The 17,882-nt window shown below is 47.3% G+C and overlaps 1 protein-coding gene across 3 annotated transcripts in view; it reads left to right on the plus strand.

The window, feature by feature from the left end:
* Nucleotides 1-1,164: 1,164 nt before the first annotated feature.
* Nucleotides 1,165-17,882, plus strand: part of ASL (argininosuccinate lyase) — a 280,073-nt gene continuing 263,355 nt past the window's right edge. The window contains exons 1-2 of one of the 3 annotated variants that reach the window (XM_069614866.1): nt 1,165-1,522; nt 1,659-1,700. In XM_069614866.1, coding sequence (XP_069470967.1) covers nt 1,689-1,700 — 12 coding nt within the window. In that variant the 5' untranslated portion in view covers nt 1,165-1,522; nt 1,659-1,688. Of the gene's footprint in view, nt 1,523-1,658; nt 1,701-9,084; nt 9,179-17,882 lie in introns of those variants that run through there. The other 2 variants (XM_069614867.1, XM_069614869.1) reach the window with 2 other exon arrangements.

Genomic DNA, 17,882 nt, shown 5'->3' on the forward strand with positions numbered 1-17,882 from the left:
AGTTGTTTAAGTATTACTCAGAGCCGGCCTTAGGGCAGGGCGGGCCGGGTGACTGCCCGGGGCAGCATAGTCACCCAGGGTGCCATTAGCCCGCCAGGGCGCCAGCTCGCGGAGCCTTTCAAGGGCTACCCTAAGCTGGCGTGGTCTGAGAAGTGTCATTTTGAAATTAAATGCGCTCACGGGAGCGGGTGCATTTAACAGCAATAGGGTGCTGGCACCCTATTGAGTTAATTACCACCCTGCTCCGGCACAGGAGTGGGGCAATAATCATCTTCATAGGGTGTCGCAGCACCCTATTGTTGTCAAATGCGCCGGCTCCCATTTAATTTTAAAATGACATTTGTACCATCACAAAAAGAAACATTTGGCGTCTCCACCCCCCTTTCCCTCAATTGAACAGGGGCACGCGGCGGGAGTGCACCAAATTGTTCTTTTTCTGCCAGGGCGCTGCTGCCACTAAGGCAGGCACTGGTGGTAATGTTCAAATAAACACATATTATAATTTATCACAAACTAACACTAACTTAAGTTGGAAAATGCAGCATTTCTTCTGTGTCAGATTGTGCATTCATGCCTGTCAGCTATAAAGACCGACTACCAAAAACCTGGACCACTGCAGTTTCCAATGGAAACAATCTTGAGAAAGTGGGGCATAGCACCAAAAACCGGGACAGTGCCGTCTGGTCACCCTACCCAAAGCCCCTGTGATAAAGCGCTCTCCTGTTTCGTGTGTTATTTCCGTGGGTCTGCTGGTGTTTGGCCCTAAGAGCCAGGCCAGAGCCCCTGGCTCGTTCCTAGCCAAAACAATCATTGTCTCTCCTAGTTCTATGGTAGACAGCCCAATGAGCCTCACTTACCACCTGTTTTTTCAAAACTGTCCCTACTAGCCCACCAAAAAATAAAGGCTGGTTCCACCCGAGTGTCTTACGTGTTCTGGCATCAATAAACACATCACATATTGCAGGAAACCCGTTTCATGCGTTCGTTTCGATAAATTGGACAGGGAACAAAACCTCCAGGAAGTTGTTGAAAACAGGCATACCAACCAACCTTGACCTTACTGCAAGATCACATGACAGGTAGGGAAAAACAGGTTTTTAGTCATCACAAAATGAAAAACAGCTGAAACATTCGTATTTCCTCGCAGCGATCGTGTCCCAGAGCGAAGACAGTCTGATACAATGATAAGGAGTGGAAGCAGCTTCTCAGCATGCCAGTTTACATAACTCGTTCGTAAAAGATATTGTTACATGCCCTCAGCAAGCGTGATGTTTGCTTTTGTTGCAAAGATTACCAGGGTTAGGAAACGTATAAGACACTCGGAAGCAAACACCCTGCTCCACCTTAAATCTGCCTGGGGAAACCTTCAAGTCCCCGCCCCCCTCCTCTGCGATTGGCTGACTGGGCGGAAAGGCGTGAAGCTACAGATCTCCTGTCAAGCAGCCGCCTAGTGACGTCACGGGGCGCATTTAAAGACCATGGGTTGCAAACACCATTAGATCTAAGCAGATGTCCTCAACAGGTATGTAGGGAGAACGTTTGGTGGGAAACTTAACTTAGGTTTTATTAACTGAGCACTCGATCTCTTCCTGAAATTCAATATAGCGCGTATGTTTCTTTTGTTTACTGATATTAAACCAGTTTTTGTTTTATTGCAGGTTTATAACAAAACTGCCTCTCTCATCAAAATGACTTCAGAGGTAAGTGAGGTTTTATCCTGCTGTCATATGAGAATTGCCAAATAATATATTTCTGAGGTGATGGGAGTTGTGATGATACTAAAAAATAATAATAATGATAATAAATTGTTTTATATATGGCGATGAATTCCACAGGCATCCACGTGGATGTAACTGATATTCGTTTTGAAAGCGATTTGGAAACAAGATCAATTAATTTGTACTAAACGTGTTGACCTTGGAAGGCTGAAGGGTTGAGTTGGTTTTGCGTGGATTCGAATCTGTCTTCAGGATGCCAAGGACCAATTATTCATGTTCAGAGGTACCTGCTTTATGTGGATGCAGCATAATCCAATCATAACTTTAATTCACTAGAGAATTATTTTTTAGTTTAGGCTATTAGCCACCTAAAAGCTGAAACTATAGTATTAGAGTACAGATGGGGAGAAATGACATGAGGAGGGGCACAGGTGTTGTTTGGTTATTTGACTGCCATGGCCCTGATAATCCCTGCATTCCCACCGAGTTCATTCCACTCCCCCGCCCCCCCCCCCAAAACACTGCCTCATGGGAACTCTCTGTGCTTGCTTTCGTCAAGCCTAACTATCAAACTTTACAATTGAAGTGCCTGCCAGTTTGTTTTTCAAAGCAGTCTTCTGAGTATTAATGACTTAATTAGAGCAGCAAACCAGCCAGTGATGTAATACAAATATCTTAACCAGGTCTGCCTGCCATTTATATGCACTATGCATGGCCTTCACAGGAGTCCTGTTAAAAAAAAACATTATTTTCCCTTGTTTATAAGTATTATTCACTTGCCAACTATGGCAGTGCCTGGCAGGTGCCTTTCCCAAGCCTACGCAAAAGTCCAAACTGTTGGCATTGCCAATGTATGTTATACGAGTTGGCAACGTATCCAAGCAGCCAAAGGAAGAAGCAAGTATACCAAGTCGTTTTCTGCACTGAACTTATGAAAAAAACAGTGCGTCGGTAGCAGAAGTGCTTGCACTGCTTAAGGATATAGGAGTCCACACAGTTTTAGCTAGTGCATAAACCACCAACTTCCAGGGTGTTTCTATCGCACATTCGTATAAAAGGCTATTGTGTGGACTGTGAAATGGGAGCACTGCACCTCTCTCTTTTAAGTTTGGGGCCATGAACCCTTTGTGACAGGAAATTAAGTATTCCTCACCCAGCAGGCCCAAACGGCTGCATCTAACCCCTCAGGCTCATACAAAGGTTTCTGGTCGCCTACCATCCAGGGTTCGGAATTGCTGGGAGCTATTTTCCTCCGGCTTCTACCCTAGGAGAGCCTGGCTAGCTTCAAAATAACAGTTAACAGGAGCTACTTTTTGCTCCCCACGCCAACTGGTGCCTTACAAACATGCATATGTGATATTAACCTTCAGTGTTTTTAATTGTAAATAAAGAATTGGAACACATCTGGGATGCATTTAAATATAATGTATCACATATATTCGACAAAAAGATAAAGTGTGCATCCCATGTGAAAAGGTTGGATTTGCAATGTGCGTAGTACTTGATCTAGGTTCCCAAGTCGTAGTTCCTGCCTACTTGGAGAAGCCTAACACCCAGTTGTTTTTAGCTCCTGCTCAGCGATTCTGACTTTCGAGCCCTGCCATGTATAATAAGAATACCTCTGGTGTTGTCCTAAAATGTTATGTTCATGTGAATGGTTAGGAGGAACATTTAAGGGCACATTGCATAAGACAGCATGGAATATACATTGCGGCAGTGCATGATGTAGGAGCTCATTAGCATGGATTGTTATGTTATCTTGTTTTTATGTTATTGTGATTAATAACGCACACTGCTGTGATTTTCATGGTCTCCGGGCGCTCTGGTGGATATGAAAAGGAAGGAGTGCTAGGAGGGCTTAGTGGAACTGAGAGCGGGAAAGCGCAAGAGAGCTCTGATGTGCTGTTGGTAGCTTCAGTTTGGAAAAACCGTTCACTGTGTGCTGGTTTGTTTTTAGTTGGTAGACATTATGTGGTGTTTGGTACATGAGTGTGTATGGGTGATTTGTGTGTAATTCGTTTAGTTTCCTGTGCAGTGTTGTGGAGTGTGTGCAGTTTGTTTTAGGTTTTTGGTGCGGTAGAGGTCTGAGTGTGTTTGAGGGTGAGTATGCAGGATATTGGATAGGCTTAGCGGAGATTCGTCTGTGTCCTTTTGTGCCATTTATATATTGATCTGTCGAGTTCATACTATACTATGGTAATTTGTGATGAACTATTGTATTTTGTTGGGCGGTCTTGTTTTCGTTCCTCAATTTTCGGTTGTTTTGGTGTTTCCATTGTGATGTCTTGGCAGTTTTTCTTTGTAAATGTTTCCTGTTTAGCTCAGTGAGTTAAAGCACCATGTGTTTAACAGTTTTCTGAACTTTAGGTGATCTTCTGTTGTTTATATTTCCTGTGGGAGCGAGTTCCATAGTTTTGCAGCAATGCAGAAGAACTCTGTCCCCCCCAGCCTCCATTTTGCTTTGAGTGTTTAGATGCGAGGCAAATGTCATTGCTGGACCTTAGTGTTTGGTTTGGTTTGTAGATGGACATTTTTTCCTGTATGAATTCTGCTGCTTGGCCGTGAATTGCTCTGTGTGTTAAGCAGAGCATTTTGAAGAAAATTAGTTTTTTGACCAGGAACCAGTGTAGAGTTGCGGGTGTGATGTATTCTCTCTTGGTTAGTCTACTGCATTCTGTATGCATTGTAGTCTATTGATTAGGTAGCCATAGTGACACAATTTTGAATCTGCCCCAAAGCCACAGCGAGGAACAGTTTCTCATATTTAGTCAAACTCACCTCTCCCCATATCCCCAAACAACACACATTTCAGGTCTCTGGGGATCTCCGATCCCAAAACCACTGTCAGCCTGTCGATACACTTTCCCCAAAAGTGCTTCACCTGTTTACACTCCCAAAGTATATGGAAAAACGTATCCCCTGGCCTGCCTTACTGCACACAGTCATCCTTTTTAACCCTCCCCCTTTTGTACAACTTTGTGCGGGAGCAATAATCCCGATGTAGGATATTATATTGCACTAGACGCAAACTGGCTGAGATTCCAACTTCCAGAGGGGACATCAATGCCTCCACCCCACTCCTCAGGATTCAATGCTCCAACCTCCCTCTGCCATCTGCCATTCAGCTGGGATAGCTCCAGGGACCTGAAGGCCGACACCACTTGATACAAGGTTCAAGTGACCTATTCGTGCTGTCGGTAGGCTGGCCTCTAAGGGGGAACTCTGCTGTATCCCCTGCAGGTCTGTGAATTGCGATCTCATTGTGTGCAAGCTGCATATATCTGAAGCCTTCACAGCCCCATAGTCTAAACCTCTCATGTAAAACCACAAATGCAGCGAGGCCACCCCCCTGCACCACATCAGCTAGTATGTGAATTCCATCATTATCCCAATTTCTGAAATGCCCCATCCTAACGATTTCCGGAAGGTGCACATTATTCCAAAGAGGCTGACTCAAGGTGGGCCATCCCACATGCCTGGGTGCTTCAACCCATACCAGCTGCACATGCCTCGTCATACGAGGAAGTGCCAGCTCTCACCTCTCCCTCCCATCTACTATCTGTATCAGGAGGCTCCCCGCCATCTAACCCCTTTCCCTTGCAATGTGCGGCAGTCCTTGCAGCCTATCGTTTACCACCCAGGTTGGGCCAACCAGTAGTACCACTACAAGCACGGCAGCCCTATTTCCCCTCCCTCCCACACTGACTGCTGTAGGGTTCTGAGGGCTATGCACACCCGTTTACCTCCCAACAGAAACCCCATGAGGACCCCTTCAATTTTCCAAAAGACCAGCCCAGGAATTGGCAGTGAGGCGTGCTGCAGTACGTATACAAATTTGGGCTGAAAGATAATCTTAAAGAGATCAGCTCTGCCCAGCAAGTTCAACGGAAGGGTCGGCCAGTGAGTGGTAGTGAGCATAAACGTCTCCATTATTGGGTGTGTATTTAGTCTACTAAAATCGGAGTGCCCACTCAACTGAATCCCTAAATATTTGAATCCCGTTGTCGACACCTGGATATGGGCAGTCCTGCAGAATTACTCTGTCCTCACCCTGCAGAGGAAACAAAACCGTCTTCTGCCAGTTGACCTTGAGGCTGCGGAATCCCTGATATTCCTGCAGGATTCGTGTCACTGTATGGCACAAGCTGTGTGGATCCCCCATGTAGATAAGCAGATTGTCAAGATAGGGGTAGAGCCAGTCTTCCCCCAGCCTCTCACCCATGGCCATCAAAAACACACCCCGTCCAGACTGGGACGTAGCCTGCTAGAGGCTCCAATCCCAATGCAAAGAGTAAAGGAAATGGGGGCATCCCTCCCTCATCCGGCGCCCAAAGGGAAATGGTTGTGAGGAAATCCATTTAACCCTCACTTCTGGCATTAGCGCATTATAACAAGCGTACCTGACATAGATAATTTTCCCTGAACCCCATGCAATGCATTGTCCCAGAGCGAGTCCCAGTACACCGAGACAAATGCTTTCTCAAAATTGACTGATAAGGCGAGGGGGCCCTTGATGTTGGTGGCCTGTTCCCTAGCCATATGCACCCTGCAAATATTCATGCGGGTGGATTTAGATGGTAAAAACCCCCATTGTCCCGGGTGCACCAGGTATTTGATCACCCCAGTAGGCGATTGGCTAGGATCCTTGCGAAAACATTTGCTTCCCCATTTATGAGTGAGATTGGCCTATAGGAGGCGCAGCATTCAGGCGGTTTCTCCAGTTTGGGGAGAACTACTATACGTGCTCCACTTCAATCCTCAAGTAGTACCCCATTTTGCTTACTTGGCTGCAACAGCCAATTCATCGGTCCCACCACCACTTCCCCATATCTCTTCCAAACCTCCACTGGGAAGCCAATCGGTCCTGAGGACTTCGCAGACTGGAGCTGGGTGGGATATGGCTGCCGCTACCTCCTCCTCCGAAAGGTCAACCTCCAGATCAGCCCTCTGTTGAGCTGTCAATTGCGGCAACACTGCCGGATCTACCTCCCTAGGTCTGTCTACCAAAGGCAGACCCCCCCGCAGCCGTGTATACGGCCTCGTAGTATGTCGCAAATGCCTGTGCAATCTCCGCCCCCTCTGTGAGCTCCTCCCCGGCGTACGTTTGCATCCTCTTCTTTTTCCTTCTCAGTTGGCTTCTTTCAATTGGAAGTTGTTGGGTAGGGAATTGTGTACTATTAACTAGGAAGTTATGTGGTAGGCAAGTTTCGGTGAGGAATAGAATGCCTGTCCCTCCATCGCTTAGTAGCTCATATATTTCTGTTGTGTTTTTTTATTATTTATCTGGCGTTGACTAGGTTGCAGTGTATCTGTTTGTTGTCTCGGTTTTGTTTGTATTTTGATAATGGCATTGGCAATTTGAGGTGCACTTGATCTGTTTTTCTGTTAGATTGTGCCTTTAGTTTTGTTGTTTGTTTCTTCGTTGAGTAGGTCAAGAAGGTTGCTTTTTTTTAAATGTTTTCTTCCGGGTCGCCTGTCTACTTGACTTGGGTCATTTTGTGTCACACCAATTTCTTGTGGCAAATGGTGTGCTGAGGTTGTTTCGCTCAGTTGTGCTTCTGTGGATTGCAATTCTGTTTTGTGTTTCCAACCATCCTCCTTATGTGCTTATGGTTCTTATGGTTGGTCATTTGTGCAAGTGAGTGGTAGGTTGATAGGGAGCATGATAAGTAGAGTGATTTTTGGTCTTGTTCCAGCAAAGGGACTCTCTTCTGTTGGGCACGTAGGTGTGCTATTTCTTGGTGTTAGTTGGTTGTTTTGAGGTGGTTAGCTTTGTTCCATTTGGTTTGTTCTGTTTTGGCTGTTTCTTGCGGTCTTTCCTAGTATGGTGCATTTTGCGGTGTGAGCTTGATGCTTGGGGGTTGGGTTTCTTGTTTCCATTTTTTCACGAAATGGTAGGTTGTTTGGATTTTTTCCTGGTGGATTGTCTGCTTGTCCTCACGATTTTTCTCTTTGCTTGGGCTGTTTGTGCTATTCCAGCCTGGACCAGAGGTGTCGCAGGGTGTAGTTTGTAGGATGATATTCTAGGGCTATCCCAATGGGTGAGCTGTTCAAGGGGCTGCACTTTTTCAGGTGTCAACTGCCCCGTGGGTTAACATTGTCTCTGGGGAGAGCCTTATATCGAGTGGTAGCCTTATCCCTGGTCTGAAACCATATCCCAGAGCCAGAAACCTTGTCCCTGGAGTGGGCCTGTGCCGGTGTCTAGAACTGTCCTGGTGGATGGAGCTATCTCAGGAGCAGAGCTGTTCCCAGGCCATAGCTATCTCGTGGGCAGAAGTGATTCCTGGGATGGGCTGCTTTTTTAGTTTCTTTTTTTGGAGGGGAGAGGGCGGGGGGGGGGGGTTTCCCACTGTGGTTTTCCTGGAGCTTGTGATAGGGGTTTTTCCAATGGCAGGATCTTTACTGTGCTAGGGCTTCCTGGCCGTGAGTCCCCATAACGATGGTGCCTTGTATTGGCGAATGGCTTAATGTGGTTTTAGCTTCCAGATAGTTTGCACTCATTTCGTTGGGGCCTGGTGGTGGTATCGGGTTAACAGGGGTGAAGCCTCTCTTGGGGGCTTGTATCTCAGTCTCAAAATATAAACATTGGCCAGACTAAGTATGAATCTAAAGTGGGAAACCTGGTCAGGCGGTAAAATACCTTCAGTGGTGAGTTTTAAAGTAGATTAGGAGTCTTAGTCAAATCAAATGCAAGCGTGGCAGAGCCCAATCAGTGAGGATCTTCACAGCAGTAATCTAAATTGGGAGACTTGGTCTGACAAAAAGGCGAATGTGGCGAAATACAAACTCTGGCGAGATTCAAAGCAACTGGGGAGCCTATATAGCGCACGCACGCGCACAGACACACACACGCACACGCACGTAGGAATTTAATTAATTCATAACTACGCTACGGATGCAGCAAACCTTTGGTTACTTTGTAGCAGCTATGTAAATGCACCTTTCCACCATTATGTGAGATTGCGTTCGATCCGTTCTATTTGTCCCGTGCCATCACTAACAGCGATGGATTTGTTACTGTGCGCCTATCCAAATATATATTTTCATATAACGGCATTAAGGAAAGAAGTAAATGGTAAACTGGAATCCATATTGTACTCATGATTGCATGCCATGTTGAAAAGTTATTCTGCACTGCAATTATTTAGGAACTGCTGTGGCACATATGGTGGTGCAAATCCCTACCCAACGAAATGTTCTTTTTACAAGCATGGGTCTGCGTATGTCTTCTCTTATATTTATGTAATAGTTACTGTATCTAATAGTGTCCATGGTCCCTTGCAAGCTGAGGTAAAGCACATGTGGAATGGATATAGCAGCTGTTTAAGGTCTTAAACTCTTTGATCTTATTAGGTCTGGCAGGAGGGGTTGGGGATTCTTTGCCTGAGCTTCTGCAGATACATATAAGAGGGGCCCTGTTGACAATCATCTTCCCTGCAATGTAGAACGAGTGCATCAAGGTAAAAGCTTGATACAGTGCTGCCCTATTTTAGGAGTGAATCGAATTAAGTTGGGGGAGATTTGTTGGATAGTGCTTTTCAGAGTGTGTTTTGTGTTCATGCTGCTTAGTATGTTGTTTTGTCACTTGTGCTGCATTACATTGTTTTTTCTTGTTATTGTTCTTATTAAAAGTTGTCTTTTTGTTCAATTTAAACTTGACTTTGGTGTTCTTCAAAGTACAGTCATGGGATCTGCAAACGTATACACATTTTGCAACTCTTCTTTGCCCACTGTGGGCCTCATCACGAGTTGGGCAGTAGCCCTCAAATGTGGCAGTAACGGAATTAGCACTTCCAGTACCGCTCTGCCGGATCATGAGTAGGCTAATACAGCCAGAATTTACCTCCAGCTGGAGGTAAATGAACGCAGTTATGATATGTTATTTATAACGCGCTTAATGCCCAGAGGTTTCTAAGTGTGGACCTGGGGATCGAACCAGTGTTGCTTTGTGCCGTCTGGCTTCCAAGGCGAGCATGTTGCTGCTGAGCTATCCTCCCGGGTCGAAATTAAGCCACAGCTGCATCCACTGCACTCCAGAGGGCTACACAAGGCACACCCCTACCCCAAACACTGTTTCCAACACCATGCTGCCATTATTAGCTGGGACAGGCAGCTGCTCATGCTGCACCTGGAAGTAGAGATGCCGGACAACCAGGCCAGGGCACAGGGAGTACAGGTGGTTGTTGGGGATGGGGGAGAGGGGAGCCCAAGCAAGGCGTTCACCCATCCCAAGGGTAGGGCCCTCACTTTGGACCCTCACTGACACCCAGTTGGTGACTCTGTACTACCTCAACAGGCAGACTATAACTGAGCTACTAAGTACAATAGAGGAAGATCTAGGGAGCAGGATAAACATCTGGACAGCCGTGCCCCACTGCTGAAGCTAGTGTCCGTACTACAATTCTTAGATGATGGCACCTTCCAGCACTCTGGGCCAGGTGTTGGATGCCCTCCTTCGGCATGTGCATCAGCATATTGCACTGTTCACCACTCCAGCCCAGGTAAATGCCATGACGCCAAAGTTCTATGGCATAGCCCAACTGCCAAGTGTAATAGCAGCCCTGGATTGCACCCATGTTGTGTTGGTGGCCCCAGGCCCACAAAGCAGTCTACAGGCATCAAAAGCACTATCACTACCTCAAAGTGCAGGTGACCTGCGACTCCAACCTCATCATCGCGCAGTGCTGTGCCCACTACCCACGACTCCATGGTCCTACAGAACAGCACACTGCCAGGATACATGGAGAGGCACGGCGGACAACTGACATGGATAGTGCTTGCATGCATGTACTGTGAAGCACCTGACCAAATTAGGGGGGGGATGCAATGAATAACACAAAGCATGCCCTGACATGCAAATGTAGTACCTTGGTGGCCCCTGCACCAACGTCGCAGTACAGCACAGGGTGCATGCACATGTTGGACACACCTGGATGGACATCCCATCAAACACATACAGCATCAATGCAAAATACACACATGACTACAGGTACCACAATGCATCATGCATGATCCAAAGCAATGCCAAACAAATGGCAACATTGCATTGCCCAACTACAGACCTGCCACTGCCATGTACCCTTGTACACCCACCCTGTAATTTTGCCCAACTGCCCTCAGAAGAATATGGAAGGCTGATGCAAAACCCTGCATGACACAAGCAAGAGAGCAATACACAGACCCAAGGCCGTCTACAGGAACTCATGTCGCCAACGGACACATTACCAAACATCTACTGCAATGTAACCGGGTGCATGTCAAGGTCAAAGAATGCATGCTACCAGTGGCACTGCATACACAGACATTGTAAAGGCACATGCCATGTGATGAGTCCCCATATGCATGCACATGATGTCCATTGCACTGATACAAAAGGTTAGTCCACCAACACACATTTCACAGTGGCTGATTTGTGTGCCTCTCCCCATGCAGGTGACTCTGAATACCTGCAGCTGGCCTGCTGATGTCTCATGTGTGTGATCCACAACCCTGCACAGCATGGCCTACATACACGCACACAGGAGGACATGTGTGTGCATTGAGCGGACTTTTGGACTCCTGAAGGCACGTTTTCGCTGCCTAGATCACACAGGCAGAGACCTTATGTACGCTCCTGATAAAGGTAGGGAAGATAGCACTATGTTGCACAACATTTGTATAAGGCGCAATGTACCACTACCCCCTGATGTAGACATGCCAGCCCCAGAGGACAATGACTCAGTGCCTGAGTATGGTGCCAGACCAGGCAATGTCAGAGATGACGTGAGGGAGGGGAGACTGGCTCACCATGCACTGATTGAGATTGGCAATTTCTTTTTCCCTTGCACATCCCATGCACCACTGTGTGACTTTCACTTCTGTAAATAAACTCCACAATGACACAATCAGGAATGTCCTCGCATTGATGTAGTTCAACTGTTTTATTCCAACTGTTTTATTCCAACTATGTGCCCCAACTATCGCCCCTCCCACCACCAACTCCCCGGCACACTAGTCCCCCTCTTCCACCACCAACTCCCCAGCACACTATCCCCCCCCTTCCACCACCAATTCCCCAGCACACTATCTGCCCCTCCCGTCTCCCACCACCAACTCCCGGGCATGGCCACTCATGGAGGCCGATGTCCCAGTGTCAATCACTGTCGGGGCCTCTCAACCCCCCCCCCCCCCCCGCCCTCCCTGCTGCCCCCAGGTGATCTTGGGCAGAATAGTCGCTGCGACTGGGGCCGTGGCGTCCCCTACTTTGAGACATCTGTGGGCGTGGTGGAGGTGGATGTTATGGACTCTCCCACAAGGTGCTTCTGCCACTGCAACTCATTGCTCTGCCTTATGAGTTCCACGCAAGGACAGAGACACCCTCTGTCATCTCACAACATGTTGGGCATAGAGGATCAGAGTGGACGTGTTACTGATTTCGAACCTGTTCTGCGCCATCTGACTCGCGCTGCCTGCGCTCCATTTCATCCAGCCTTTGCATCAGCACACTGTGAAAAGGGCAAGGCTGTCTGGGTCTAGGGCTTTGCGCTGGGCTGGGCTGGGCTGAATTCAGGTGAGCCAGGTGATGGGGTGTCCACGTCCGGCTTGGGGGTGGACATCCGCTGGTGGTGTGGAGGGCTACCTGGGGATTGTGGTACTCCTGCTGGTGGTGATTCCGGGCAGCTGACCCCATGCAGCTCCGCAGTGGCCCTGAAAGCAGGCAATGAGTCTGTCCCTGCCTACGGCAGCTGGTGTTGGCACAGGGCCTCTGGTGCCACCGGCAGGCTTGGCCTTTCTGGCATCAGGCATTGCACAGCGGTCCGTGTGCCATGGCGAGGATGGTGTGTGCCTTTGTGGGGTGGTGGTTGAAGACCTTGACGACCTTGTAGGGGCACTCCCTGATGTGCCTGCTGCGTCCTCCTCCGAGGCCTCTGGTTATGCGCGAGTGCATTTAGTGGACATGGGAAGTGTTGTCAGGTATTGTTCACCTACGCGTGTTGGCTTGTAAGACAATTTGCAAGGGTACAGAATATGACCCCACACTTATGGGCCACCGTCATGGGTATACCTGTGGTGATGCGTGTGTGAGCTGTGGCCTGTTGTTCATTGGCCTGTGTTTGGGTAGGGCAGGGTGTCCGTGCTGGGGCAGATTGTGTCTGACATGCATGCTTGTGGTCCTTCATGACCCTATATCCCCTCCCCAGGTGGCAATGACATGGTGGGGTTAGTTGGGGGGGTGGCTGATTCCATGGCAACCTCATGGCTCTATCCGGCACTGCTGCACAGCCAGGCTGTTCTGTGGTGCACAATGATTGGCATGCTGGGAACATGTCTGTGTGTGGGACATGTACTTCCATGTTGCTTGTCTGCCATGCCCTCATGGGTCAGGCCTACTGGGACCGGTACATTCTGGGGTGACTGCTGCACAGTGCCTTGATTGTTCACACACCTCAATCCCGCTGGCACATGATGCGTCAGTAGGGGTGCATGGCATTTGTTTGGTTCACTTACCTGCCCTACCCACTGCTGTGACGCTCAAAGGTGCCCTTCGTGCCCGTTCCTCATGGCTGCTCTGGGGGTGGATGATGTGATGCCCCATCTCTCTGCCCTGTCGGCATGTCTAACTTCGGGGACTGCTGACTTGTTTCCCTGTCCACTGGGGCTTATTATACTGGCTTGACATTTGTGCATGCACTGGGGTTCACTCACTTCCTGGCTGCTGGCTCCTGCCTCTGCACTGCCGACTCCCACTATCTCCTCAAAGTCGAGCACTGTACTGCATTTATCCTCCCATGCAGTGAGGACCAGTGGCTTGGCAGTGCCTCCTCCTGTTGCCAGTGATTCACAGCAGTGTTGGGCCAGCAGTCCCCCGCAGCCGTACCCTCAGGTCGTTCCACCTTTTACGGTAGTCCTCACCATCACAGGGTATGCTGGCAATTGCTGTGACCGTCTGGGCGATGTTGGCCCAAATGGTTGTGCGCCGCTGCCCACTGATCTTCCTCTGCCTGGCTCCATACAGCTCAACAGTGCCCCACTACTTCGTCTGTCGGGACCACAAGCTCACCCTCACTAAACTTGGGCTTTCTGAGACGATGTTCGGCCCCCTTGCCTCTCCTGTGTCATTTTCGGTGGTTTGTAGTTCTGGATGGCTGCAGGGAGTGGAGATTTTAAAAGGATTATATTTTTCAAAATAGCCGCCGTTCTAACGGTAACGGAATTTCCGCCGGGGCTAATAGCACCAGGCTAGCCAGCGGTAGCGCAATATTGTGCCGGTTTTCCGGCGGTAGCCCTTATTTTGATGCAACTACTGCTGTGCGCTAATGGCATTACCATCGGAGTCTGGGGCGCGTGCATGGCAGGTTGTGATGCAGCACTGATACTGCCGCACGACCCAGTGGTAATGCTATTTGTGCCCGTGGCAATTGCGCCGATTTACCACCAAACACGTGATGAGGCTCTATATATGCAAAATCATCCTACTTAATATGGCCAATGCTATTCTAGAGGGCAGCTCATCCTGTTTTTATTGTTTATCTTCATAGCTGCCATGTTGGAAAGGCAACATTCACTCATTAAAACTGTAGAAAACCGGCAACCTCTTCATACACAAGAAATGGCAGCAAAAAGAAATGTTTTGGGTTAGCATCAGTTTAACTCTGAAGCATGTCAACGTGGTGCCACTCAGCAGTTGGATTAGATCTGTTTACGGCGCAGTCTCTTCCAAACCCAACGCTCCTGTAGTTCTCTATGGTCTTGGCGGCCCTGCTGCCTGTTACAGTTCACAAGAAATGTTTCATTTCCTACATGGCTGCTATGCAGGTCGTTGCCATATGAACAGTTGGAATGGCATGATAGATAAAAACTTCTGGGGAGGGGGTGAACTTTATGGGGTAAATGGTTATGAAGAGGCTGAAAGGTTATAACATATACACAGTTACAGGCAGGCAGTCCTGCTGTGCTCTTTTATTACAACCAGTTGCACAGTCTGCGTTAATGAAAACAAATTAATTGATTTGAACAAATCTAATTTATTTATTAAGCTCACAAACCATTGATGGGGACATGCTTTTTTTTCTTTTGCTCTCCTTAAACGCATGCACCGGGTTGCACTGAAGGTCGTGTATGCTCTAATGAAACTGGTATCATGCTTGGCAGTGGAACACAAGTTGATGTAAATAAACACATGTTTGTGTGCTAGATGCCAATGTCATACTACTTCATAGTGCCTCCGGTGTTATCAGATAACGGAACTGAGGCCCAGAAGTGTTTCACTGGTCACATGGTTCTACAGTAGGCCATTTAGACCACATGTCTACCTACCTGCGATGGCGATTTCACACAGTCCTCCCTTTCTTCATGAAATGGTTCATTAGACATTGCTACTCATTTCCTTTAGTTTTGAAACCCATACAAGCCGGGGGAGTTGCCTGAGTGCTAATTCTCCAGGACCTCTTTGCGTCATCCGATACTCTGTATCATGTCATCCTACTGACCCGTCTGGAGCAAACTGGTGTTGCCGGACCCCTTCGGGCGTGGTTCGAGTCATTTCTTGAAGGGCGTTCCCACACTATTTATTTTCAAGCGTTCCACTCTTCTAATTCTGGGTTGAGTTGTGAGGTTCCACAAGGGACAGCCATGTCTCCTCTTCTTTTTAATTTATATGTGCTTTTATTGGCTGATCTAATTGTTGAGTCAGGAGTCTTTTTTTTTTTTTTATTTTTTTTTTATACCTATGCCAATGACAGTGTTTCGGCTGGACTCCCTCCAAACAGAACCCCCGGAAAAACGGACTACTTGGGTAAAATAGGTAACTGGATGTCAAAAAATTGGTTAAAGCTGAATGAAAATAAAATGGAGGTTCTGGTGTTCGGGCCCCAAACGACTGGACAACCATTGGAATTCTCAATATTGGCATGACTCCCGGAGCCCATGCCCTGTTGCCTGTGCATCTGTGAAGAGCCTTGGGGTGAGGATTCTGTCAATGGCTCGCGAGAGGCACAGATCTCTGCAATTTGTAGTGCAGGAAATGGAAAACTGAGCATTTTGAGGAAAATCCTGTTACCCCCAGTCAGCTGAACGACGTTAGTAACATCTACTATAATGGGGTCACTGGACTACTGCATCGAGATATATCTGGGACAACCCAAATATCAGATTCAGCGTATGCATGTGCTCCAGAACTCCGCAGCAAGTCTGGCACTTATGGTGCCTCGTCTGAACCCTTCTTCAGCCCTTCTGCATCGCCTTCACTGGCACCCGGTGGCGGCACGGATCGAGTTTAAGATACTCTGTGTCATCCATGGGGCTGTGCCCAATGTTGGCCCAGAGTATCTGCAGAATAAGATAGTAAGTTACTGTCCAGCAGGACAGCTGTGCTCGGCCTCGCAGTTACTCCTTAAAATACCGAGGTATCAGCGGTAACGAATGGGAGGCCGTTCATTCTCGGTTATGGCCCCCAGGTTGTGAACTTACTTCTGCTATCACTAAGAGTCATGGATGAGTACCTCTCCTTTCGCAGGGCACTTAAAACTAATTTGTTCCAATTCAGTAACTGTACAATTTCGAGTAGGAGACGTTCTCACGTTACCGCCGATATCAGCGCCTAGATGCCTTTGGGCCTTAGTAGCGCTTTATACATTTTCAAATAAATAAGTCCAAATGGAAATGTTAAGCATTGCAAACAACCACCCTACTTTCTCTTAAGTGCCCATTGCATCTTTATTTGTGAGGTAGCATTTTTTTGGGCTCATAAGGCTGGAAATAGTTGAACTGTTTTCATTTAGAGATGTTTGACTCCCCCAATAGCACAGTTCCATCCCATAACCCAAGCTCCAACAAAATAAATCCATCTCTACAAATGTACCCACCCATACTATTTTACACATCTACCAATCCGCTCAACCATGCATGCACACATCACACACATCTGGTGTTAATATTTTTCAATCCATTGCCAGTTCCCTTCAGTTTGTCTTATAAGTGTGTTGCAGGCACAAGCAGGACACAGTAGTCTAAGAAACAAAGCAGCATGTTATCAACGCACAGATGAACATATATGTGAAGGTCATGAAAGTGGTCAACTGAACTGCTTTATATAGGATTCAACGATCGGTGTGCATGCTCCTGTGCCCAATTGCAATCTTTGGTACACGGGGTCAGTCCAGCCCTGTGAGAACATGTGTACACTTATAAATTGAACTTCAGCTTCAGAGGTTGGGCTGGGGGCGGGGGCAAGCATTGTCTGTGTTATTGGCGCAGAAGTTGCGGCGGCGATGCTATTCTGGCGGTTCAAAGCTTGTCTTTGTAATATAAATCTGTGTTATGTGGCAAACATTCACATTGTACATTATATAATGTACAATTTGGTGAAGAAAACATAAATGCTTTGATACATGGCAGAAAGAGCGCAGCATTATACAAAATACATTTACCATTTTTGTCCTTATTGTTGAATGGGTTACAGAATGAAATGCAACACATTCCTACAACCCATGCATCCATTTCCAACTATGTATCCAGCCACTGTAGTAAACTAGTGGTAGTATGTGTGTGATTGTCAGTTTACCACAATGTTGTAATGTATTCGGCTATTTCTGGGGTAGAAATATGTTTTGAAACCTCAACATTCAGCATTTGGACTAAAAGAAGGGGTATATAAGGATGTCTGGGTGATTAAAATTGTGTTCAACCTGGTATGCATGGTTCATGAATAGACTGGCAAGAGTCAGTTCAGAGCAGTAGAGTTTATATAGGTTGTAATGTACTAAGCTTATGCATTCACTGTAGCTACATATGTCGTTATTGAAGCTCCAGCAAGCCCACAACGCCACAAGTAGCTATGCATTCAGCAAAATACATATATCAGTACTGAAGTGCCTCCCAAAGCTATGCATTCAATGCACTCGCATGTAGACCTTTTTGAAGGGCTTAGAAAGATCATTTATGCCTTTTCTCCTACTATCCATGTGGCAGGTCTTCCATTCTACTTCTCTTTGAGGGGCTATGACCCCCCCCCCTCATCTTAAGGCTTTCAATTATATTCTGCATTTCTCAGTTGTGCCTGTCTCTTAGTTCAGAGTGCTCTTCCAACCTCTTATCACCTCCCGTTTTCACCTCACAACTCTTCTCTCCTCTTGTAAAATCTTGCCTCCCCCTATTCCAGTTGGTAGTATTCCCTCTGGTCTTCAC

Source organism: Ambystoma mexicanum, chromosome 9 (genome assembly GCF_040938575.1).
Source record: "Ambystoma mexicanum isolate Mex_15411 chromosome 9, UKY_AmexF1_1, whole genome shotgun sequence".
Lineage (NCBI taxonomy): Eukaryota > Metazoa > Chordata > Amphibia > Caudata > Ambystomatidae > Ambystoma > Ambystoma mexicanum.